General features: G+C 48.7%; 1 protein-coding gene across 5 annotated transcripts; it reads left to right on the plus strand.

Moving 5' to 3' along the window:
* Positions 1–1,523: 1,523 nt before the first annotated feature.
* On the plus strand, positions 1,524–23,560 carry NDNF (neuron derived neurotrophic factor). 5 transcript variants are annotated; one of them, XM_088056507.1, is made up of 4 exons: positions 1,524–1,601; positions 19,379–19,561; positions 20,526–20,650; positions 21,501–23,560. In XM_088056507.1, exons 1-4 carry the CDS (start codon positions 1,582–1,584, stop codon positions 22,889–22,891), a joined length of 1,719 nt encoding a protein of 572 aa, XP_087912633.1. In that variant the 5' UTR covers positions 1,524–1,581; the 3' UTR covers positions 22,892–23,560. The 5 variants fall into 5 exon arrangements, with proteins under 5 accessions (XP_087912633.1, XP_005530960.2, XP_087912635.1 ...); XM_005530903.3 differs by lacking the exon at positions 1,524–1,601 and adding an exon at positions 2,913–3,261; XM_088056509.1 differs by lacking the exon at positions 1,524–1,601 and adding an exon at positions 6,775–6,794.
* Positions 23,561–24,177: the final 617 nt, after the last annotated feature.

Genomic DNA, 24,177 nt, shown 5'->3' on the forward strand with positions numbered 1-24,177 from the left:
TGTCTTCCATACCAAATGCACGGCAGCGCTGGCTGCTAAAACTTGCCATGAATTATTTATATGATGAATTATCCTTCTTTCTCCCCTCCTAGAATATCCAATTGCCCGTTTCCATTTTTGTTTCGGAAAGATTTATTATTCAGGATTTTTTTTTTCACTGGATAACTTATTAAACATTTCCTGCTCTTTTTCTCCACCATACATAACACGCATCTTGTTTCCTGGTAGCACCTATCCATCTGCTCTAACGGGGCCTCCCAGTGTGGGGAAACTGGAAGGAGTGCAGTTTTTACCCAGACAGTTTACAGCTCTCCTTGGGATCCAATTAGAGATGTTCAAAATTTGAGATATTTATTTGCTCATTGCAATCATAGCTGTTTCAGCCCCCAAGGAAGCGATCCACGGCTACAGACTGCATGTGGATGAATAATTTGGTTACTCAGTTCCATGGAAGCCTCTGAGAGGGTGTGAGGAGAAGGTGAGTGCCCAGAGAGAAATCATTTAGAGGTTTTCTTCTCTTCTGCCCCTTTAGTTTCTCGATTTTGCCCCAAAGGCATAAGGAACAGCATTTTACACTTGAGGACTTCTTGCCTTGGGTGTTGTACGTGACCATGCCTGGGACCTGTTCCTGTAAATGATTGTGAATCATTTCTGGTTCCAGGGAGGAATGTTTCAATGCCAATTTTCTGGGAGCTGGGATAGCAGCTGGGACTATCCCAGCTACTATTTAATGGATTTCAAAGGAATCACCTACACGGCAGAATTTTCTGTGTTTGGCTTTCATTGCTTGGTTTCCATTTAGGAGGCTGCCCCAGTATTCCTTTCAGACATTCCCATAGTTTCCAGCATCTAAATCCCAAATCTGCTTCCTCTATCTGCACTGAATGTTTTTGTACCTTGTAAATTTTGGGAGAGGCGAATCTTGCTGTGGAAGTGCTTTACTGTGCCTCTGGCTCGGAGTCTCACTCTGTGCTGGGCTTTAAATCACGACGGAGATTTACAGCGGCGATAGAGGTGGAACCGCAGACATCCAAAACAAGAGTGATCTGTGCAGAGGAGCTGGTGTGCACACACCCCTGCAAATAATATCCCAGGGATGTCACATTGCTTCCCCTGGAATCGGAGACAGTGATACCCCCTAAGAACAATAGCACTAAAACTGTCCTTGGCTTCAAAATAATCGGTTTGCCTGTGTGTGAAGCGCACGGTCGCCAGAGCTCTTTGGCTGGGTAGCAATATTTTACCTCTAATGACCTCAAACCCGAGCCAGCCGTTTCTGCAGGCTCTACAAAACCCTGTTGTGCCATGAACTGCACCCGGAGGTAGCTGTTGCCTTCACCTGAGCACATCCCTCCCTGCTGGCTCCTGCACGCTCCGAAGGCTTGGGGGGAAGCCCGTCAGAATATACCAGGTTTTCTTCACTAATTTTGGCTTTCTCATTTAGTCAGTTTCTCCCATTTTTGGATGATTGAATCTCCGTGTCTTCTGCATCACAAGAGGAGCACATGTAGTTGGCTGAGATTTTTCTATTGAGGTGTTGCAGTTGGAAGGAAACAGTCCTCTAGGAAGAGAGAAGTCGGGATGCTGTGTGCAAATACCAGGTATTTTTTGGTTCTCCTTAAACATACATAAATGAATCTTAAACTCGTGTCTTTCTCCCTTCCCTAAACTCCTACCCTTAAAACCTATTTGAAAACAATGAATAGAGTTGTTAAATATGTAAAAATAGGGATGTGAGAACAGAAGGATAACTGGATAGGGGCTCCCACAGGGCTCTTTTCCTTAATCCTGGGTTCCTTTTGGTGAACTTATATTTCTGAGCAGACCCTTGAGCAGAATACTGGCTGGCTGGACCCTGCTGCTCTGTGAGTTGACAGAGTGGGAGGTAAGTGGCAGTAACTAATGGCAATTAGCAGAGGTCTGGATGGCTGTGTGTCCCTTAAGGCATGAGCTCTTCTGGGGGTTGTGTCTTCACAGAGTGGAGCTGTTTGTCACCCTACAGAATATGACAATTCGCATCCCTCCGCTGAGGCTTTGCTGTCAGATTTGCTCAGCTGTCTTGCAAGGAGGGGGGAAAAAAAAAAAAAAAGAAATAAATGTTTATTTAATTTTTGCTCCCCAAATCTGTTGAAATAATAGGGCAGGAATGATTAGCTTCTGGGAATTACCCATCAGCTGCTATCAGTAATAACTTATTTAATGCTTATGTATCACTTGACGTTTTTATGACTGATGTGCCAGAAGGGAAACAAAAAGAAATGGGTTTGTTTTTCAATGGCAAAGGATAGTTTTTGTCTTTTCGTTGCAGCTCTCAGGTAACGGTAAGAAAATTGTCCCTCGGTCACCAACCCTGAAAGCTGCCTCTGACCAAAACGTGAGGAGGGAGAAGGTGAGAGGCTGAACATGCAGCTTCGAGACCCGTTTGCTCAGTTGTAGGAGTGTTTCATAAATCCCATTTCTCACGCATCCTTGACGGTCTCTCCCGCCTCCATCGCTGTTGGGATGTTCCGCAGCGTTCCCGCAGCCCCGGCAGATTCAAGCAGCGGCTGCGTAAAAGGAGAGGAGCGGGAGCGCCGCGTCCCCCGTCCCCCCCGCATCCCCCCCGTCCGGGCTTTGCTTTCGGGCAGGATCCAACCCTCCAAGATGGATGTTGAGTAGGCTCTGGCAGCGCAGCCGGGCGCGGCACAAAGCCGGGCGCTGCCCCTGCGCGGCTCTGCCGGGGGCGGCGGGCCGGGCCGTGCTCCCCGCGGTGCCGCGGGCTCCCCCCGGGCCCGCCCCTGCGGTGGCGGAGCGGTGGCGGTGGCGGGGCGGGGCGGCCGCGCCCGCGGGGCACCCCCTGCCCGCCCGGCCCGGCGGCAGCAGCGAGACGCGCCGGGCGCCGCCGCTCCGCGCCCCCTCCGCCAAACTTTTGCCGGAGCTCGGCCGCCCCGCGGCTCCTCCCGGGAGGCGAAGCCGGAGCCGTGCCCTCGCCCCGGGCGGTGGCGGGTGCCCGGGGGGGGGCTCCCGGCTTCTTTCCCCAGCTTTTTATTGTTTTTCCTGGTTTGGGTTTTTTTTTTTTTTTTCCCTCCCTTCCCCGCGGGGAGGGGTGGGGAAGGGAAGGGGCTATAAAGCGCGAAGGGACGTGCGTGACACAGTCCCCGCTGCAGCCCGTCTCCGCCGGAGCGGGGGGCTAGGTCAACACCCGCCCCCCTAAAAAACAAGCCAAGCCTCCCCCGCCGCGGGAGGGACAGCCCGGGACGCGACGGGACCGGACGCCGCAAGGTAAGGCACCGGCAGCGGGGCGAGGAGCGGCGCTGCCCGCGCAGCCCCCTCCGGTTGCCCCGGGGCGGGCGGGGGGCTCGGTGCCCCGAGCCGGCTGCGGGACCCTCGGCCGGAGCGGGGCCGTGGCCGCGGCCACCCTGGCGCCGTCCCTGCAGCCGCGGCTGCGGCGCTGAGCCCGCGTCCCGGCAGCGCTCCGCCGCGGCTTTTGCGGGATGCTGCCGGGAGAAGCCTCGGCGCCCTCTCGGATCCCTCCCTCGCCTTCGAGGTTTGTTTTTCCCTCCCCGTTTTTGCCCTCTCGCAGCCCGCGGCGGCCGGTGCCCCACAGCCCGTGCGGCTGCCGGGGAGCCCGGCTCGTCCTCCGGCGCTGCCGCGGAGCGGGTCTGTGCCAGGCAGGCAGGCGGCTCCGGCTTCGCCAGCATCCTACGTTGTTCTCGGGGAAGAAAAAGTGGCTACCGAAAAAACGCAGACAGAAAACTCTGCGGTGGGATGTAAGTGCCGAGGTTTGCTACGCGCAGCCTTGGTTCTGGTTTTATTTCGACAGCGCGGAGACAATGGCTACAAAGCGTTGTTTAATCACTTGCAGATAGAACTTTTATGTATCTAAACCTTCGCAGTTAAAGGCTAGCGCAGATTTTTGAAAAGCTGTGATGCTCCGAACGTGTTTTTTCTGGACAAATTTAACACTTGAGCGCGGTAGCATGCCCTGGTTCCCCGGACGGGTTAGCGTGGTGCCAGGGATGAGCGTGATCCTGTCTGTGCCTCGCTGCCCGGGGCTGCTCTGGAAATCATCCCGGTGGACACCGACGTGGACTAGGCAGCCTCTGCAAGGCTGGTTTCAGACAGCGGGTCGTGAAGCTTGTAACTTCCCTCGGACTCCCCCTCCCCACCGAAGGAGCTGGTTAGCATCTAGTTACAGTGTTAATTAGAACAATTAAGCAGTATCGCTGTTCTTGTTGCTCGACTGAGCGGCAGGAGGCGAGCTCAGAGGGGAGGCAAGGTCCCTGCCGTAAATTCGCGGACCTCCCTGTCCTGGCTGCTTGTGAGCAGCCACAGACAGCGGGAGGTGTTGAGTGGCACAAGTGTGGCACTGTCTCCGCCGGAGCATCCCGCAGTCAGGCTGCTCCGGCACTGAGCTCGGGCTCCCAGCCTCGATGCACCCATTTCACGCTTGGTGGAGACGGCGGAGTTGTGTCTGTGAAAGTGGAAGGGGCGAGAGCGATGTGAGGATGAATTCCTCCCTGGGAGGTTGGCGGCGAGTGATTTATGGCATCGGTGACCCTGGGCAGGCTCTGCTGGCTTGGCCATAAGCTGGTTTCCATAAAAACAGCCCTTGGGTGTTAGACACCATCAGCACCCTTGGCTGTGCCCTGAGGGAGCAGGGGGGAAAAAACTTTGTGTTTCTGCTCAGCCTACTTTGAAAATCGCTGAATCTGAGCTATTTTAGGAATGGCATTTCAGATTGCTTCTTGTCAGGACTGCCTCATCCTCCCTGCCGCGCTCTCCTACCTCATAGCGAAACACGTACCTGCAGGAGAGCTGCCCAGGTCGGCTTTCTAGTGCCACTACAACTCTCTGAAGTACTCAGAGCAATGTCTAGAATTTAAAACTTGCTGATATTTGAAGCAGGAGAGGACTTTTTAAAGCACTGAGAGATTTTTAGCTTCTAGTTTGACCATTAGCAATGTGGTGAGATGTGCAGTAGCGCATCACGTGCAGTTACCGTGTGGATGTATCCAGGCTCCTGCGGCTGTGTTTGACCCTGTTGTGAGCAAAGTGATAGCTGTTCCTTGTGGGCTTTCTGTGCCAGCAGGTAAGGAGCCCTTCTTAATTTTGAAAGAGCTTTATAATACATCTGCAAAATTCCTTGTCATGTTTCCACGATGAGGACTGTGGATGCATCCCACTCTCCTTGTCTCCATGCGGCCCTGGACAGAAATCCCGTTGATCTCTGTGCTGTGGAGGGTGGGCACTGCAGCGTGTCATCGCAGCCCAACCAGTGAAGGGACAAAATATGCATGTCCCACTCCTGAGAGGGGACATGCCAGGCTCTGCCCGCAGCTCCCTGGCACCAGCTACACCTGGCAGGCGGTGGCACACACGTGTGACGTGCTGCTGGCGTCATGGGCCAGCAGGTCACCTCATACCTCAGCTTCCCTGGGGAAGGTCAGGATTTGGTGGTCAGATGAGAGGGAATTTGAGCACTGTGTGGGATGCTGATCACCCTGAGATGACTACAGGCCCCTTTATTTAACTGTGAGAAGTTTGTCACCGAGGCGAGGCAGAGCTGCGTAGGATCGCCCCGCGCGCCTGTGTTCTTGTGGGTGAGAGCTTCGGAAATGCTCGGAGGAAAAAGCTCTGAGGTTTCCCCAATGTTTATAAATACAATCTGGTGCAAACTGTCAAGCAAGCTGTTCAAAATCACGTCACGCCTGCGCTGCCTTCCCAGCTCGGCTTAAATGCCTTCGCCACAGAGCTGGTGTTCATCTGTCCTTTGGAGCTCCCGGCACGCAGCTCCGGCCCATCTGCGGGGCTTTCCCAGCACCCAGGCTGGGGATCCTGAGCTGTGTGCAGGAGCAGAAAGGGCATCTTCAAGTCCCCTTTGTCCTCCTTAGAAGGTTTGCCTACCTTAGATGTCCCCTAAAAACGATGGGATAAACCCTTTGCTGGAAGCTCCATCCATGCAGTGGCTTTCTGCTCCATCCCATGCCCTCAGTAGGGCTGGATGGAGGCTTTTTGCAGGATGTTTCACTCTGAAGTGTGCCAGGGTCTTCTACCTTAATATATATATAAAAAGATGAGATGTTTATTAAACTCAGGCCCTGCTTTTTCTTGCACGATTTATGTCCCGAGAGGCTGGCGATAAACAGTTTATTAAAAAGAAATCCTGATTTATTTCTGCGAACGGTTACATTTCAAGCTGGTACCAAACGGTTTCGTAGGAGACCACCTTTTATGCTTCCCATGGCAGTTGAAAGGATTGCTAGAAAAACAATCCAGAATCTAAGGAGGTTTGGATAAAGGCAAGCCAGGACTGTACGTCAGGGTATGTGGCGCTTTTATGCAGCGAGGCGGTGGATTTTACCACGGAACATCTGGGCACTGGCTTCAGTTACAGCACAGATTTTAGTGGGATAACAAGTCTTGCTTGGCTTCGCGTTCATTTTGAAGTCACTAAACTTTATACGAATAATAAAACTCTAAGCCCATTACTTCACCGTTTGCAAGGGGCTGTTTCAGTCCCCCTTCGGGCTCTCGCATCTTTCTGGAGCTGGTTTTATTTTGCTGTGCTAAGTGGGTATTTATCTTCTGAGTGCCTGGCTCGCTTTCGAGGGAGGCAGCTTCGCTAATTTGTAGCGATGGCCACTCCGGGGAGGGCGGGCGCGTTTCCATCCGCCCCCGCCGAACGCGCACGTTTTCTGCATTAGGGGCAGCCTGGTGAAAGCCGCAGGTTTCTCCTTCACGGCGCTCGATAGAGCTGAGGTTGGTGACCTGGAGGGCGACAGAGCTGCTCTGGGCTACCAGCTCAGCCACTGGTGAGAGTTAAAGTAACGGGGGAGGGGTTGCTTTCTTTTCCTGTTTGATTACAAAATGCAGAGGAGAAGAGTAGAACGGAGTGAAGGAGGGCAGGGCAGCCTCTTTTGTACGAGAAAACGAGTTTGCAAGGCCCTTATAGATGGGAATGCCCCAGCCTCGGGGAGGATAACCCCAGCTAGTTAGATCTCAAGGAATACATGTTTGGAATGTAAGTTCCATGTGAGAACGTAGATACAGGCCCTGAGACCGACGTTTAAGTTGGTCATGGAGCACCCGGTGTGGTACTGAATGCTGGTGAGCTCTGTGTTTTGGTGGCACTGACTGTACGGGCAGGCATAAACCAGAATAAATCAGAATTGCATCCAAGGAAGGAGAATATCCCAGGTAAGACCAGTGAGAAGGGACTTAGGTACTGCTTGAGCTCGGCTAACTCATGAGCAGAGCAGTGAGCGAGCGAGCATCGCTTTGGGGAAAAGGCAGAGTGCAGAAAGTGTTCTGTTTCACATCACGACTGAGATGTACTTCTGTGGCAAAAGTCCTCATTAGATCCAACAGGGATAGCTTTTGCCTGAGAAGATGACTGAAATAAGCTTGTGGATGGATGGATGGATGGAAGGAGCTTTGAAGGCTGAGGAGATGTTATGTTTGAAAACTTTAACAAAATATCATCAGAGGAAGTATTTGCCCTTAGATTGGGAAACAGGTCAGGATAATAAATCGTAACTCCAGGAGAAAGTGCTTAAAGCTGGAACTACGTTCAGAGGGGAGAGAAAGAGAGTAAATATTAGAAAGAAGTTTGTTCTTTCAGAATTAATTTTCTCATTTGCTGCCTGCAAGGACACCCACCGAAGAGCAGAAGGATAAATGTTAACACAGAGCTGTAACAGGAACCAGCTGAAAATCTCATGACTGCGTGGATGGCTTTGATTGCTCCGCAGGGAGCACGTCGGTCATGTGGGACATGTCAGAAACAGGCAGCTTCATGTCACCTCATGTGTGAGGTAGCTGATAGTCCAACTTCACCAAAAACCTGATGGGGGGCATTTTACAGGATGGGTTTTAAATGACATTGGAGTTACCGGCAACACGAGCGGCCTGAGAAGCCAGCCCTGCTCCAGGACTGCTTCACCAAACACAAACATGCCTGAGTTACCAGAGGGTTGCAGCAGATCCTGCACAGAGCATCTCGCAGTGGGCTCTGGCCTTCCACCTAGGCAGGTATTTTCAGCATTTCTCACTGATTTCTCAGGCTTCTTCAGGTTTGGCCTGACCTGGGACTGCTCTGGCTTCAGGGTAATTAAACTCAGTGGTTAGAGAGATGTTTGTTGCTTGTGTGACAGCTGAGATAGGAAGCAGTGGGTACTTGCTGTGAGCACCTGGAAAACAGAAAAGCAAAAGGCAATAATTTATCTCTCCTGCCTCATTCCCTGCTCCAAGGGGCCGGATATGAGTGCCCCTCCGGTGTGACCCTCGCACGCTCCCAAGGTGACACAGCACCGAGGCCGACACTTCCCCTGTGATTTACAGGGGAAAAGCATTGTTTGCCTAATTGAGTCTATTTCTTTTTTTTTTCTTCTTCTTCTTCCCTGTATTATTTGAGAAAACACAACTTCGTTGAAACTTTATTAGGGGGTGAGAAAAATGATGCTTTTCATCTTTCTCACCTTCAACTTGCTCGGTACCAAGACAGGCGGACCAGGCGAGTCGCGGCGGGATCGCGGGTTCCTCACACACATTTTCAGGGATGATTGAACAAGGAAGATGTTTGTACAAAGCAGCCAGAATATCGTGAAGAAGCAAGTTCTCCCTCTCTTTCTCTCTGTCTCTTTGTTTAGGTGCAGCAGATTTACTGTTGATTTGTTTCTAGTCAAACAGTGTAAGTGTGCCTCAGCGTTCTGAAATCCAGAATCCTGATGGAAATTAAGCAGTTTATAGATTTGGATGATGATGGTGTGGGAAAGCCAAGTGTCTTGGAGCTGCCAGCTGGTCTCTGGATGCAAAGGAAAACATCAGTGAGCAGCATTAACAGTTTCTAGTCCCCATTCCTTCCCTTCCTTTGGCTACTAAATCTCTGTTTAATTGTCTGGGGGTTTTCTCTCCTGGGTAAGAATTACTTATTTGAGTATGATTTGTACGACTAATAGGATCTTATCCTTACTTGGGGAAGACTCCAGGGGCTCTTTCAAACCGATTTTTCAGTAATGAGAAATAATGAATAAAAGTCTAATAGTCCTAGGGGGTATTAAAGTTACAATTTTGCAGGGAAGATTTAATATCAGTTGATTAAAACTTTTATAATCCTGTTATAGTACAATAGTCAGAAAAAGATAATAAGAGGGAGAATAAGTAGGTTTTAAGACCCTCTCACATCATGTGAACAAGTCTAAATTTAATGTTTGAATTAAGCAAGTATTTTAAAGCAAGAGTCTAAGACATCTCTTGAAAGTGTGTGATAGCAGGGTGGCAGGCTCAGGGAAAGAAATGTGCTGTGTTAATTTATGGAGCACGTTCTAATTCCCACTCAACTAAGAAGAAGCAGTTGCAAGGTGTTTATGAGAAAATCCAGGCAATTACAGCTTAAACTAGAAAATGCAAAATTCATAGACTTCAGCAAGGTGTGTTTCCAGTAGCCCCAAACACGCTCTGGCTCAGCCTGTTGCTCTCAGGGTACTTGAGCACTGGGCAGAGTCCAGCAGACCCCAGCTCCTGGCCCTCGGTGAAACGTGTGGGAGCAAAGCAGGACCCGGGGGCATCGTCCCCCACACGGCTCAAGCCCAAGCCTCTGCTGAGATGCTTTGAGGGGACAAAGCCCCAAGGAGCAGACACTGTTTTATGAATTTACAGCTTTTTGGATTTAACAATGATCAGCAGCGATGCTGGTATTACTCCTTTAGCAGTAACTTTCGTCTAAGAATGTTGTAGCCACTTCCAGTCGCTGGCAAAGGGACGTCCCCAGAAGGCAGCACCCATACCACAGCTCTCACCATGTCTTCCCCTTTGGGAAAAGGAATGCCCTTGGTGTGCATTTCAGTCATCTCTGAATGCAGAAACTCCTCCCTTCTTCTCCCTTCTTTCCTCCTCTGGCGGCCCTGTGGGATGTATGGCTTCCATAAGAGGGCCGGAGGTTTTGGGGCTGTTTGGATGTTCGCTCACCCATGACAGCCTGGCCTCCCCGCCCGCATGGGTTCCCTCCGCTTTTGTTGGCAGCCAGCACATAAAGGGCTAACCTTTCCCCTGCCAGCCTGCACAAATAAACACTGGCCCAGCACTAAAGTGGAGCTGAAACCAACCCTTGCAATAATCTGATTTTTCAGACCCCTTCCCACAGCTCTGCAGGTGACCCTGGCAGGTTTGAACCTCTGGTGCCACATCCCTTTGGAGTACCCATCCCTTTTGCACTTGGGAAAGACTTTCCAGCTCAGAAATACATAAGTCCACTGCTTAGAAAACACAAAAGTGCTAGAAGGAAGACTGGCAGCTCCCATATGTGCTCCTGTCCCACTTTGGTGTGGCAGGCTGGTGGCTGATGTGCTGTAGTTGGACTCGTGGGGTCTCACAGCCGCTGCAGACAGCTGTGCCTGGGTCAGCACTGACCAAGGCCATCTCCAGGGCTCTGCCTCACTGTCTCCCCATCATTTTGCCTTTTGGAGTGAAATCCTTGCTCTGTGACATGGCTGACATGTGCTGGAGGGGTTGAGTGATGCTGGGGGGAAGCACCAGGAAGTGTCAGGCACCATGGTGGGGACAGCAGACAGCTATGCCAAGAAATTTGGAGCAGCTCATGCCCTCCACTAACAACTTTAACTAATTTATTGAGCTAATTTCACTAATTTATCTGTGGAAATCTGTGTCTTTTTCTAAAGCAGGATGCTGGGGGAGTAAATACTAAAATTTAGGCAGTGTGAGCATTCCTGTTCCTTCTCATACCTCCCCATGAAAAGGGGGAATTTTCTGCGTGTCGTCCGGGAGCGGTGCCGAGGCTGATTGAGCTGGGATGTGGTTCATCCAGGATGAGCCATCCTGTGCTCTCAGCCACTGCAGCCCCTGAGGAAACAGAGCTAAGAAATGGTGTGTGCTGCTTCCTGGGGATGGTGGGGATCAGTGTGGGGGACAATATCCATGCTGGATCTTGGAGTCTTTGCTGCTGTAACTGTGGCTGAGATCTGCCAGCTAACACTAAGGGTTCCTGGTAGAAATATGTAAATATCAACAGCTTCAGCACTACATTTGATACTTTCCATTTTCAAACACTTGACAAATGTTTACATATTTTCAGCAGCCTTCTTCCAGCTGGGGAAAATGAGACACAGCATCTGTGAATTACTCTGATATGCAACAAATCATTAGGAGAGGGCACCTTAAGGGTTCATTAAGGACTTGCAGGGACTAAGGTTTCCTTTCCACACTTCTAAAGCTGGAGGAAGAAAATACTAAAACTAAATAGAGTTTTGGATAGTAAGTGCAATCAGAAAGACTTGGATTCTGATGATAATTCAGGGATTGGAAATTTTGAGGGGATCAGCTATCTATATATATATATATATATAAAATAGTGTATTACTGTGGTCATAAGTAATATGTACTGGTCTCTGCTCCCAAGTAAGAAAAGTGGAAATGGCCTCAAGCTGTGCCAGAGGAGGTTTAGATGAGATGTTAGAAAAAAACCTTCCTCATGGAAAGGGTTGTCAAACATTGGAACAGGCTTTACTGGGCAGTGGTTGGAGTCAGCATCCCTGGAGGTATTGAAATGTGTGTGGTTGTGGCTCTTGGGGACATGGGTTACCAGTGGCCTGGGCAGTGCTGGGTTAGCAGCTGCACTCGATGGTCTCAGAGGGCTTTTCCAACCTAAGCAATTCTCAAATGGGCCAAACTCTGAATTCAGCAGAAGAACTCATCATTCCTTTGGAGTCAGCAGCATGGCAAGACACCATTCTGGTGGCAGCACAGGGATGCAGGCTCTTCCCCAGGCATTGCAGATAAGCAATGGGTTGTTACTGCTGCTGTTTTGCTCTGCTTTTCCAGCTTTCTGGAAAGCTGCTGCTGTTCCTCTCCGCTATGGCAGGTGGGAAACTCTCAGTGGTAACAAGGGCGGTGTGGTAACATGGCAAAGGAGAATTCCTGAGTCACTGTCGTGGGAAAACTGTGTGTGCAGAGGTAGGGAAGTGAGTGGGAATTGCAATGCCTGTGGGCTGGCTGTGGTTTGTAATCCTGTGTACGTGTGGAGGTGCTCCTGATGCCGAAGGAAACTGCCTGATGGAAGCTGTGGGAATCAGCCCCCCTGCACTTGACAGGTTTTCCAAGCAATATTCCCTTTATTAATCACCAACCAAAAAGTGGAAGGGGAGAAGCACATAAGGAATTCCAGTGTGCTCATGGCACAGCTTTCCACAGAGTGGGAGTGCTCTGGTTGTTGCTGGAGCTGCTGGAGCTCTGCTTCACCTGCTCCTGCTCTGGGAGTCACTCTGGAGACCTGCAGCTCCTCAAGTTCTCCCTTTTAGCAAACACCTTGGTGGCCAGGAGCAGCTGCCATGCCAGCAGTATTCCCTAGGAGTGGCTCAAGCAAGCTTAGCTCCTTTGGTAGTTAATGAAGTTCAGGACTTTGGGTTTGTGTTGTAGCATTTTTCCAAGTTCTCCTGCTCCTGTGGTTTGAGGATGTGACAGCAGGATGCAGATCCTCGTTGTGTCCCTGCTCTGTATCACGCCCTGACATTTCATCTCAGTCCCTGGAGGATTTTGGCGAGGGCACTCGCTCATAATGTCATCCTGAAGCATTCCAGAGGAACAGTGGGAAACTCTGTAGCTGGTGTTGGTTGTAATTTGTAATTGTTCGTGTGTTCTTCCCCGCTAATCCCCTTGCTGAAATTCATTAGAGAGAGCGAGCAACCTACACCCGGCGAGCTGTGCTGAAGGCAGAATGACTTGGCCGAGGAAAGTAGCTATTGTTTTATGATTAAAGGAAAGGATTATATTGGGATTTCCTTGAACAAGGAAAGTCTCTGCCCTACTTTTATTGCTTGTAACAAGGGGATAATAATTACTTCCCATTATAAAACACCCCCAGCGCTTGCGCTGAAAGATTTGTGGTAGAGCTGCGTGGCATTCAGGGCTGGTTATCTGAAATGGCCTGGAGTTGTGCAAACTGAGATTTCTCTGCCTTATTTCTCCTACTGGGGCTCAGCCCCTGCTGAGGCTATGGAAAAAATTCCTCTACTCTGAGTTGGGTCAGACTCTCCAAGTGTGACGTATTTCTCCCCTGGAGGAGCTGGTACCACTCACCTATCCCATGCCACCTGCCCTCTCCAGGAGCGACATCCAGCCACCTGGAGGCTTTGTACGGGCTTGGGAGGGTGAGCAGGGACAGCAGCAGGGATCCAGGAGTGGCCAGGGGAGGTAACATCTGTCCTGGGAAGAGGGCTGTGCCAGCTGGCTGCCACCCCTGCTCCAGAACATCCCTGCTTCCCGTGCTGCTGCCACCCCCTTGCAGGGAGAGGCACGGAACAACCGAGCATTGTAACAGGGGCCGCGCTGTTTGTTTGGGTTTGACACTCGGCGCTGAGTCTGGTGGGCAGAGGTGGCTGGGAGAGAGAGAGAAGCGCTGGTATGTGGTCTCTGATGGAATAAAGGAAAACTATGAGGCATTTCCTCGAGCGTCCCAAATGGCATCTCCTGGCTCAGCTGGTTTTTGAAGCGTCCAGCTGCCACCAGCTCCAGGATGACGATTTTTGATGTGATCGGGGTTGAATCTGTTTCCACTAAAAGTGGAAAAATAAATAAATCTCAGTTTAGAAACAAAATAGCCCATGTAAAATTTGATTTTTTGATACCGTATCTCCCCGGGTATAATTGCTTTTCAACATGTCTAATTTGAGACGGCTCTGCATTTTCTAATGATGCCCCTTTGGAGTTCACCTCTCCCCTAAGCTGTAGCTCACTGCCATTGTTGTCCATCAAGACTTGGTAGAAATGTACCCTTATTTCTTCATACCTTCCTATTTTTACATGGCTGTATTTTTTTCCTCTGGAATGCTACAGTGATTTGCTTGGCTAAAACAATATTCCCAGCAAAGGAAAATTGTGGGTTGAACTGGAATTGCAAGAGGTGCTTGGTTAATCCACAGATTATTGACACGGTGGACCCTCCATGCTTCAAAGGCATCGTTATAGTCCATCGTGTCCCCAGTACTTAGGGAGCTTTAATCCATGGATTACAGGTCCCTGAGAGCTCCTGCCCTCCCAGTTACAGCTGGTCCTGCCAACGGGAGCTGCCATGTCAAGCTGGCTGTGGCCCTACACAAAAAATTGGTCTTTAAAATCCAAGGAGACAGTGGTACACCCTTGCATCCCCCCTGTCAGGGCTGCATTCCTTGTCCCAAGCCCCTGGAGAGGTCCCAGAGCCTTGCCTGGCCCATGCTTTTCCCCAGGCACCAGGCAGGACCAGACAACAAGTTTTCAAAAGCGATGCTTTAAAAAAAATAAATAAAAAGGAACCACAAAAAAAAACCAAATGAAAAGCATACCAAATGTTTTCCACATCCTTCGGGGAATAGTCAGCATTAAACAGCAGGCCTTCACTTCTCCCTTCTGGTCTCCCCCTAAACAAACAAACTGAGCAGCTCCCAGTAAATGCTTAAATTGCAAAGGAGTTATTTTTTCCTTGTTTGCACATTAAAAATAACTAATTGCGTTGCAATCCAAATTTATAAGCGCTTTTAAAGTCCTCTGTTGCTCAGGTGATAACTGTGTGTGCTGAGGTGCATGTATTTGTGCCATATATCTCTGGAAATGGAGTGTATCATGGAAAAGCTCACAGCCTCTTTACTTCCAGCATTCCTATAATAAGTCAAAGAAGTCACACAGGGCCCTTTTATTTCCAAAGCTGGACTTGAATCACGTCAATAAATCTGCAGACTCACTATGAGATGCAGCATGGGTAATGTAAACAGAAAAAAATAAACCCCACCCCCAGCACACCAGAGTTTAAAAATAGGATGTAAGGAGGAAAAAAAAGTTAAGCATCCATACAATAAAAAGAGAAGAAATGCAACACAAGAGCGCTGTGTCAGGCAGTGCCTTGAAATTATCCTCACTAAATTACAGTCGTGCCCTTCCCACTCTCTGTAATTAACAGGAGGGTTTGGTTATTCCAGATGCATTTGCTCCAGGTAAACCCAGATCCTTTTTGTTTTGGTGCTGTAATTCCTTTGCAGGTCTGGGTGACAGTTGAGGAGCAAAGCAAATTACTTCCACAGATGAGGGAAGATGACTGTGAGCAGGTACCAGTGTTTGATTTGGTGAATCCAACGCTTTGCTCCCTTTTTCCACAGTGTAGGTGTGTTCGGTGACATTGAGCCTTCCTGGGAGCACAAAACGAATGCACAGTGAAGCCCAAACAGGAGAACACAACTGCTTGGGATCCCCAACAGCCAAACAAAATGGATTTTTGGCTTGCTGGGTGGGATTTCTGTGGTGGGATGTAGGCAGGGAGCCTCTGATCCCTTATAGACGTGTTTCAGTGCTGGAAAAAGAGGTCAGTCAGAAAATACCATAGGCTTGAGCAGGGAAATCAAAAACGGGGTGATTTCATTTGTCCCCAAGGCCACCAAGGCTTGGCTTGAGGATGTGCCCACCCTGCTGAGCGTGTGGGAAAAACCCCATGAGGTGCTCCAGCTAATTTATCCCTCAGCTCAGAACCTGAGCCAGCTGCAGATCCCATTATCCTCTCCATTTCTGGTCGTAATTGCAGTTTACCTGGAGATTTGCAGATGGAGTTTGTTACCTGGAGGTCTTGAGAGAGAGGGCAGGAGAGAGGGCTGTGTAGGGCTTTTGTAGGTGGGATTTTGGGAAGGTTGGGTAAGGAGATTGATTAAAAAAAAAGGAATTAATTGTAATTGTCATAAAACCCGTGACCTGACTTAACAATTATTTTCATGTATGTGCTTATAACTCAAGTTTATAAAATGCCATTTATAAAATGGCGGTGAATTTTGAAGTGTTTAAAATCATGTATCTCCCTCTCCAATGTACAGTATGTATTTTTCATCTATTGATCTTTCTAGGTAAATACAGCTGGGCTCATTAAGCAAACCTCTCCTGAGGTGTGGCTCCTGCTACCGGAGTGTTTGTGTAGCCTGGGAGCCGCTCACCTGGGGACGGCACTGCTGCATTCCAGGTTCAAATCCAAGGAAACCCTGGCCACCTGCCCTGGCATCCCTCACCTGCTCAGGTTCAGTGTCCTGGTGACTGGAAGGCAAAATCGAGTGGCCTTGTCCACTGGGAGCAGCCTTGCCTGGGAGCAGATGGAACCCTCTGGATGCTCCGTGCTCAGTCTGACTCCCAAGGTCGGTCAGCCAGCAGGACTTTTCCCTCTGGCTGTAAGGCTCAGCTGAAACAGAGTTTGGAGAAGAAGTGAGAGGTAAAGTTGGGCCATTAGAGGGCACTTTTGCAATCCTGGAGAAGGAAAAGGGTGCTTATTATTTCACTTAGGACTGTTTGTTTTGGCACTCTCTTAAATTCAGTGATAAACAGCAGGCAAATCCCTCCAGTCAGCAGGAATATATCAATAAAATATTGACTCAGAGTTTAAAAGAAAAAAAAAAACAAGACAAACTTGTAGAAAACAGAATAAAAGACATTTGAGGAGGCGGCACAGCCTAGAGAACAGAAAATCACACAACATATTTCCTGTAATTTGTGTGGCTTAGCAGCACAGCACTTAGGCCTCAGCTTGTACCTGGCTCCTAAAAACAAATCCAAGACAAGAAAATGGTTTGTTGGGAATTTCAAAGGGCTGGGTGGCAGAGCACGAATTCACAGGCTTACATCTAGCAAGTGGATTTTCTGAGGGACACTGTCAAAGTCATTGGTGATCTTTCCCAGAAACAAAGATGGGATGTATAAATGGACTTTTTGCTTTCCTCTTGACGTTTTCCATGGGTGAACTATGGAGGGTTTAGCTTGAAACCCTGCCAAATTATAATGAGTGCGTTGCAAAAACTAAAATCTGTTTATTAACTGCTGTGAAAGGGTGGTGTAACACTGACAGCACAGCTTCCCAAAACTGTGAGCGAGGTTTGGATGCCACTTTGCTGTTGTCCCGCTTTCGGAAGTGTCGTGTGTGAAAACTGTGCCCATTTTAAGCCTCTGAGGTTAAATATGTGAAAATGAAAGCACTCAAAATTCTATTAATTTGTCAAAGAACAGAGATTATAGAAGTTTCCTTTGTCAGTAACAGTTGACAACTTTGCAAGGTATTTCATGTGTGGGACGGGCAGGGATCACAGAACTAAATTTAATGTGTCTTTTTGGAGTTATTTTTAAGCCGAAATGCTTTTACAATTAGATAAAGAAATTGGAGAGAAATCTGTACCTTGTCACTGCTCTGTAGCTGTTAAGGGGGACAGAAACACAGTTTATGGGAGTTTTTAAAGTGCATTAGCTAGTGAAATTATATAAGAAGTGAAGCTTAGCCTATAATCAAAATGGTTTATTTTAGTAGAGGTTACATTGCGCTATAGCTGACTATGGGAATACACAGGATTGCAATTTCAGGGGGTTCATGTGGAGGACGCTGTCTGCAGAAAGCACCAGAATTTCTTACCTCTCCAAATAATCTGCTGTAACTGTTGTGATTAAGTTGGAAGGAATTTCATCCCTGTTGGCCAACAATAATACTCGAAAAATCAATAAACAGCGTGATAGAGCACACGAAACTCATCGTGCTTTGTGTGAGGGGAGCTTTCTGCCAGCTTGGGTGACTCAAGCCAGCAAATATTTTGACTTACGATCTTTGCTCCAAAAGGTCAAATGTCTTTAACTTTGCTGGTAAGTATCAACACTTCGGTCTGAAATGGAGCAACTATAGCCACTGTCATCAAAAGCTAACCCAGGACCTGGTTGGGATAGATTTTGACAAAGGCTGGGAAAGCTAAATCAGGATTTACCTGTAGGTAGCAATTGCATGTGTTAGGTAAAGCCCTGGACTCCTTTCCCTTCTGTAGGGCAGAGCACTGCAGTAAGCTGGCATTAAACCATCCCAAATGTTTGAGACCTAAAATTGTGTCCTGTGAGGGAGTGCTCAGTGCACGTCACTCCTGGCTTGTGGATCCTGCTGAGTTTGCCATGTGTTTTCCCTCTCCCATCACCAATTTCAATGGGAAAATAGAAAGATGAAGGGACTGAGCTGGACAGCAGGAGTTGGAGAAAACAGTAGGAAGGGAGGAGGGAACAAGCTGATATCAGGTCAGAGGAGGAGATGGGACCTTCATGTTGGTGGAAGGAATGATTAAATAACAATGTCAGAGGCAGAGTAAGCAAAATGAGGGTGAAAATAGCCCTCCCACAGCCTTGCTGGTGTCAGAAACCCTGCTGTGCAGCATGTGGGTGGCTGTGTTTAGCTCTCATGAGAGCAGGACAGGCAGAAGGGGAGCTGGAGGCAGCAGGGAGAGGGATTTTGGAAGAGCAGTTTTAGTATGGCTTGGACTACAGTGTGCCAATTCTCAAGGAGCTTTATGTTTGCTATTTTTACATAAAATATTTGGGGTGGTGGGAAAAAGAACTATCTCAGCAACAGATTTGATCTTAAAGGTAAAAGGAAGAGTTTGCTGTAAAGTAGTAGTTACTTCACAGTGCAGTACCCAGAGCAGTGCACGACTGCACACTCAGCCAAGGGACAAGATAAAACTGTTCCTGCCAGCTCAGCTTTTTACCAGGTTTCTCCCCAAAATCAGTGCTAACACAGTTTAGGTAATGGCCTAAATGTTTTTTGGTTTTTGGTTTGTTTTTTTTTATTCTCCTAATTAAAAATGGTTATCCTTTAACAATTTAAACTTGATACACTTGTACATAAATGGGCTGTTTCCCCTTTCCCCCCCATCCCAGAGCCATTATATATGAGATCATCCAGTAGATGAAAGGAGATTTCCAGCCTGTCCCACTGTATCTGTTAGGGCAGTCATTTCTGACCTAGTTATAGACATAATAATGAAAGGCTGAGATTATGAATTATTATGCCTAATTTGTAAAGGATTCTCTGCTTTTGTGTTTTGCAATTCCCATCAGGCTTGAGGACTAAGCCCTGCTGAATTGCATGCTAATACCAATGTGCTTTGAATATGTGTGGGTTTGTGTCACATGTTTTCCTAATTCGCTATTTTTGTAAAGAACAGTTTCACTGGAAATATTTACTTTCCAGAGGATTGTTGGAAGCCCAACCAAAATCTCCTAGGGGAAGCAAAATCGATGTACCCTCCTTCTGCTCTGTAGCTCCCAAAGCCGTTTCTGCCGTGGCAAAACATCAAAGTGTAACTCACCCAAGCATGTGGAAGCCTTTTGCTCGTTGGTAGCGATTCCAGTTTGCAAGCAGTCACAGTTCAGGATGGGTAAATCTCGGTGACACCCTTTATCTGAGCCCTGTGACAGTGAGAGCTGAGTCCTTACCGTGAGTTTTCCTGGCCTTTGCGTGGCAGCGAAGGTTCGTGCACAGCACAAAGCTCCCGTGAGGTTCTTGTAGGTGTGCCCACGTTCCAGCTCAGACCAGCTGCACGTGGTGCCCCTCCTGAGGTGGCACTCCCTGTCGTTGCTGCAGGATGCTCCTGCTGCTGCTGCTGCTGCTGCTGCCGCCGCTCGGCTCCAGGCCCCAGAAGTTGCCCACCAGGGATGAGGAGCTCTTCCAGATGCAGATCCGGGACAAGGCGTTTTTCCACGACTCGTCAGTCATCCCCGACGGAGCGGAAATCAGCAGCTACCTCTTCCGAGACACCCCCAAAAGGTACTTCTGCCTGGCCCAAGTGAGGAAGCAGAACTTTGAAGACAGCAGCTCTGGTTGCTGGGTGCTTCGAGATAAAAATTGGATCCCAACCAGAAAAATACAAATGCCAGTGTTCTGTTTGGTGAAGTAAATATGTGAGCCTCCCTCCTGATCTGGCCTCCCCAGCTGAGGGTCTGCCCAAGTTATTTGATTTCTGGGATAAGCCCAGAGCTTCCCCAGACCGCAGAATTTCCCTGAAGTGGGGCCACTGTCCCTGTCCAGAGGCAGTGGGAGTGGGAAGGAAATTAGAAACTAGAGGCTTGACCCACCACGCTTGTCCCTCTTCACTGTTCCCTACTGTGCTTTAAAGAAGTAGCGTTAGGCAGTCTGGTCTGAACTTCCCACTTCCCAAACTCCACCCTATGGGTCAGAAAATACTGAGGGTTAGGCTGGGGGAGAACCTGAGGCTCCAGAGAGTTCAGGGAAGAGCTGCATTGCCTCATATCACACACCTCCTCCAGCCCTCTTTACTGAGGAACATTTTACAGTGGGTGATGTGTGGTGCCTGGAGGGCTGTGGGAGGGTAGCTGGATGTGTGTGTACCTCTGTGTGCTTGCCTGGATACAATGTAAAATGTGTGTCCTGCTTGGAAGAGCACATTCCAGGAGAGATCCCCTTTCCCTCATTTATCTCTGTGATTATTTGTGTCTAGGTAGTATAGGGTAAGTAAAGGTGGTGGAGGGGAGGGCAGGAGGCCAGAAACCCCTCTGCTCTGCCTTGACACACAAATGTGAACTCTCCTCCCTAGCTCTGCCCACCATTTCCATTCCCATTCCCATTCCCATTCCCATTCTCCCTCTGCCTGCTGGTAACACTTTTGACTCTGTGGCCCCACCAAGACCATCCCTGATGGTGCCAAGTCAATCCCTGCCAGCTGACTGCCGTCAGGGGTTCCTGACACGTGGGTCTGTTAACCTCCCTCTAGGTATTTCTTCGTGGTTGAAGAGGACAACACTCCCTTAGCAGTGACAGTGACACCGTGTGATGCCCCTCTGGAGTGGAAACTGAGTGTGCAGGAGCTCCCAGAGGAAGCCAGCGGGGAAGGATCAGGTAACAAACCATCAGAGACTTCCCCTGTCCCCTTCCCTGCTTTTCTCCTGGATTTTGGGTTCCTCAAACACTGAGTCTCGCAGCAGGGCTGTCTTTATCATCTCCTGCTGTTTCTGTCTACCAGGGCAGGAGACTGACAACAGGCAGCAACATGAAAAGGAAAAGAACTACAAAGTAAAAGCTGAGGTTACAGTCACAGGGGTCTGGATGCTGCCAGAGCAAACTGTGTTAGCCCAGAGCCACTCAGTTGGATGGGGGCTTTGCTGTGAGGTGTTGACACAAGATAAGAACTGGAGAGACGGGGCTGGCACTGCAGCAGGACTGAGCTCACCCCTTGGAGGGCTCACCCCCTGACACGGAGCCGTGCAGCTGCTGCTCAGGACAGAAAAGGGCTGCCAGAGCCTCTGACACATGTGCTGAGCTGTCACACACCACATGGTATGGCCACTGGTCCCCACCGTGTTTAGCAACAAAATTTTAGTGTGACTCAGATGGCCAAAGCCAAGGGTCCACATCCAGGTGGAACAGGCAGGTGAGTGAGTTTCCCCTGGGGAAAACTGCATGGCAACTCCCAGTGTGATGCCTGACACTCCAGTGGAAGGTGTTAGCTACCACTCATGAAACTCCATTAATACTGTTCAGGTGGAATTTCTGTTGTGTTTGGGTTTAACCCGAGTGCTAAACCAATTTTCCTCTCTGATTTGACACAATTGTTGATCAATTACATCTTCCTCAGAGGACAAAACCTTCCATCTCACATTTGTATTTTATCAATGTGCCTGTTAGAGCTCCGTTTTCTCACATTTGCAGAGTGTGTCTGTACAAATGTTTCCTTTTGCTCGTATTCCAGGTGACCCAGAGCCCCTTGAGCAGCAGAAACAGCAGATTACCAACGAGGAAGGCACGGAGCTCTTCTCCTACAAAGGCAACGATGTGGAGTACTTTGTGTCCTCCAGTTCCCCATCTGGGCTGTACCAGCTGGATCTGCTGTCCACAGAGAAAGACACCCATTTTAAAGTGTATGCAACCACCACTCCGGAGTCAGACCAGCCTTATCCCGAGCTACCTTACGATCCCAGAGTGGATGTCACCTCTCTGGGACGCACAACGGTGACGCTGGCATGGAAACCGAGCCCCACGGCCTCCTTGCTGAGACAGCCCATCCAGTACTGCATAGTCATCAACAAAGAGCACAACTTCAAAAGCCTCTGTGCTGTCGAAGCCAAGCTCAGCTCTGACGACGCCTTCATGATGGCTCCAAAGCCGGGCCTGGATTTCAGTCCCTTTGACTTTGCCCATTTCGGCTTCCCTGCAGACAGCAACTCTGGCAAAGAACGTGGTTTCCTAAAATCGTCCAAGTTTGGGCGGCAAACATCCCCAAAGCCGAGAGTTGACCTGCATAGAGTCTGCATTGGGAACAAGAACATCTTCACCGTGTCTGACCTGAAGCCAGACACCCAGTACTATTTCGACATGTTTGCAGTGAACACCAACACCAACATGAGCACCGCCTACGTCGGCACCTTTGCCAGGACCAAGGAGGAGGCGAAGCAGAAGACAATCGAGCTGAAGGATGGCAAAGTTACAGATGTGTTCATCAAAAGAAAGGGAGTCAAATTTCTACGTTTTGCCCCTGTTTCATCTCACCAAAAAGTCACTTTTTCCGTTCACTCCTGCCTGGATGCTGTTCAGATCCAAGTTAGGAGGGATGGAAAACTTCTCTTGTCTCAGAGCGTGGAGGGCGTGCGGCAGTTCCAGCTCCGGGGGAAAGCAAAAGCTAAATACCTTATCAGGCTGAAGGGCAGCAAGAAAGGCGCTTCCATGCTGAAGATCCTGGCCACAACGAGGCCTAACAAGCAGTCATTCCCTTCCCTTCCCGAAGATACGCGGATCAAAGCCTTCGACAAGCTCCGCACGTGTTCCTCGGTCACGGTGGCGTGGCTGGGCACGCAGGAGAGGAACAAATTCTGCATCTACAAGAGGGAAGTGGATGACAATTACAACGAAGAGCAGAAGAAAAGAGAGCAGAACCAGTGCTTGGGTCCAGACACGAGGAAGAAGTCGGAAAAGGTTCTCTGTAAATACTTCCACAGCCAGAACATCCAGAAAGCAGTGACCACAGAGACAATCAGAGGCCTGCAGCCTGGCAAGTCCTACCTGCTGGATGTTTACGTGATAGGGCACGGCGGGCACTCGGTGAAATACCAGAGCAAACTGGTGAAAACAAGGAAGTTCTGTTAGTGCCCCTGGACAGAGGAACACAGGGAACTCCGGACTGAGCGCTATCCTGCTTCCGAGTATAGGGATTGACTACTTGCACAGCTGAGAAGTTGTGACCTGTATTTGTACTGTGTAGAAAAGATATCAACTTGTATATTTATGTTTACATAAGTCGTTGTCTGGAGGAGCTGAGGCTGGTGCTGCCTGGTAGCAGCTGGCAGCGGTGTTACCACGAGTCCAGTGACCCACGTATGATGCTCAGTAGATGTCCAAGGCAGCAGAAAACCTCGGAGGAACTGGCACACCTTTGCTTCCATATTGCATGAACTGCTTCTAAATTATTTTATACTTTAAAAGGCTGAGGTACATCATTTGTCCACCTTGTTACTCACACACACAACTCACAGACATATGCCCCTTCTCTCAGTGTAGATGGTAGGGTTTCTGTAAATTATTTTATAGAGTCTTGTTTTAAATGTTTATGTTTCTATGATTGTAAACTATTAAAATCTCCCCCCAATAAAATACAGATCTAAACTAAGTATTAACTGGGCTGCACATGAAGCAGTTTCATTGCTAATGTAAATTCTTACCTAGCTGATTTTCTTGTTTAAATACTGTATGTATTTCATGTACAAAGTTGCCATAACGTTATATTCCTGTACATAAAATTAAAAATATTAGATTATATATTGTTGACTTTTTGTTGGGATTTTTTTTAAATTCTAAGTGGGCAGACAGACATGGGGATGAGAGAGAAATGCTGAAACTTGAACTGAATTCAGTTTTCCTGTTTCATTGTGGCTTGGAGCCTGAGTTAGAGAAGCCATGGGAGTCTTTTGTACGGTCTTTTGTTATTTTTTGTCAGATTGTCATTGGAAGCATTTGCTTTCTGGGTGCTGCTGGGTCTGACCACAGCAGTAATAAGCTGAAAAGATTGTATTTTTTCCACTGACAAGAATGGAAGTGCTACCAAAACGCAGGATAGTTTCATTTAATTTGCAGCTATTTCCACGGTGTAGATTTCTTTAAGATAGTGTAGTTCTAGATATCATATTTTCTAAATTGTCTTCTTTGTTTTTCCACATCACCTCCATTGACTCAAGAGCCTGTAGAGAGCTGCTTAATAGAAAACACTCCTCAGAGAAGCAGCTAGACCAGCCCCATTTGAAGCAGTGAAGGTAGGAGGGAAAGGGACCAAAATCCATATAAAGGCTGAAAGCAGGTTCCTCTTATGCTGCTGACAGGGAAAACCAGAAGTTTTGGTCTTCCTGTCCTTCCCTGCAGAGGTGAGCTCCAGTTTTCCT

This window comes from Pseudopodoces humilis, chromosome 6 (assembly GCF_049639895.1).
Source record: "Pseudopodoces humilis isolate 2021_Gansu_Grassland_sample_001 chromosome 6, ASM4963989v1, whole genome shotgun sequence".
Taxonomy (NCBI): Eukaryota; Metazoa; Chordata; class Aves; order Passeriformes; family Paridae; genus Pseudopodoces; species Pseudopodoces humilis.

Bases quoted from the DNA above. Each gene is read 5' to 3' on its own strand.
- NDNF (XM_088056507.1), top strand. From the start codon at position 1,582: ATGCTGTGTGCAAATACCAG. The intron at 1,602-19,378 runs GTATTTTTTGGT...TCGTTGCTGCAG, and splicing joins ATGCTGTGTGCAAATACCAG to GATGCTCCTGCTGCTGCTGC. The intron at 19,562-20,525 runs GTACTTCTGCCT...ACCTCCCTCTAG, and splicing joins TTCCGAGACACCCCCAAAAG to GTATTTCTTCGTGGTTGAAG.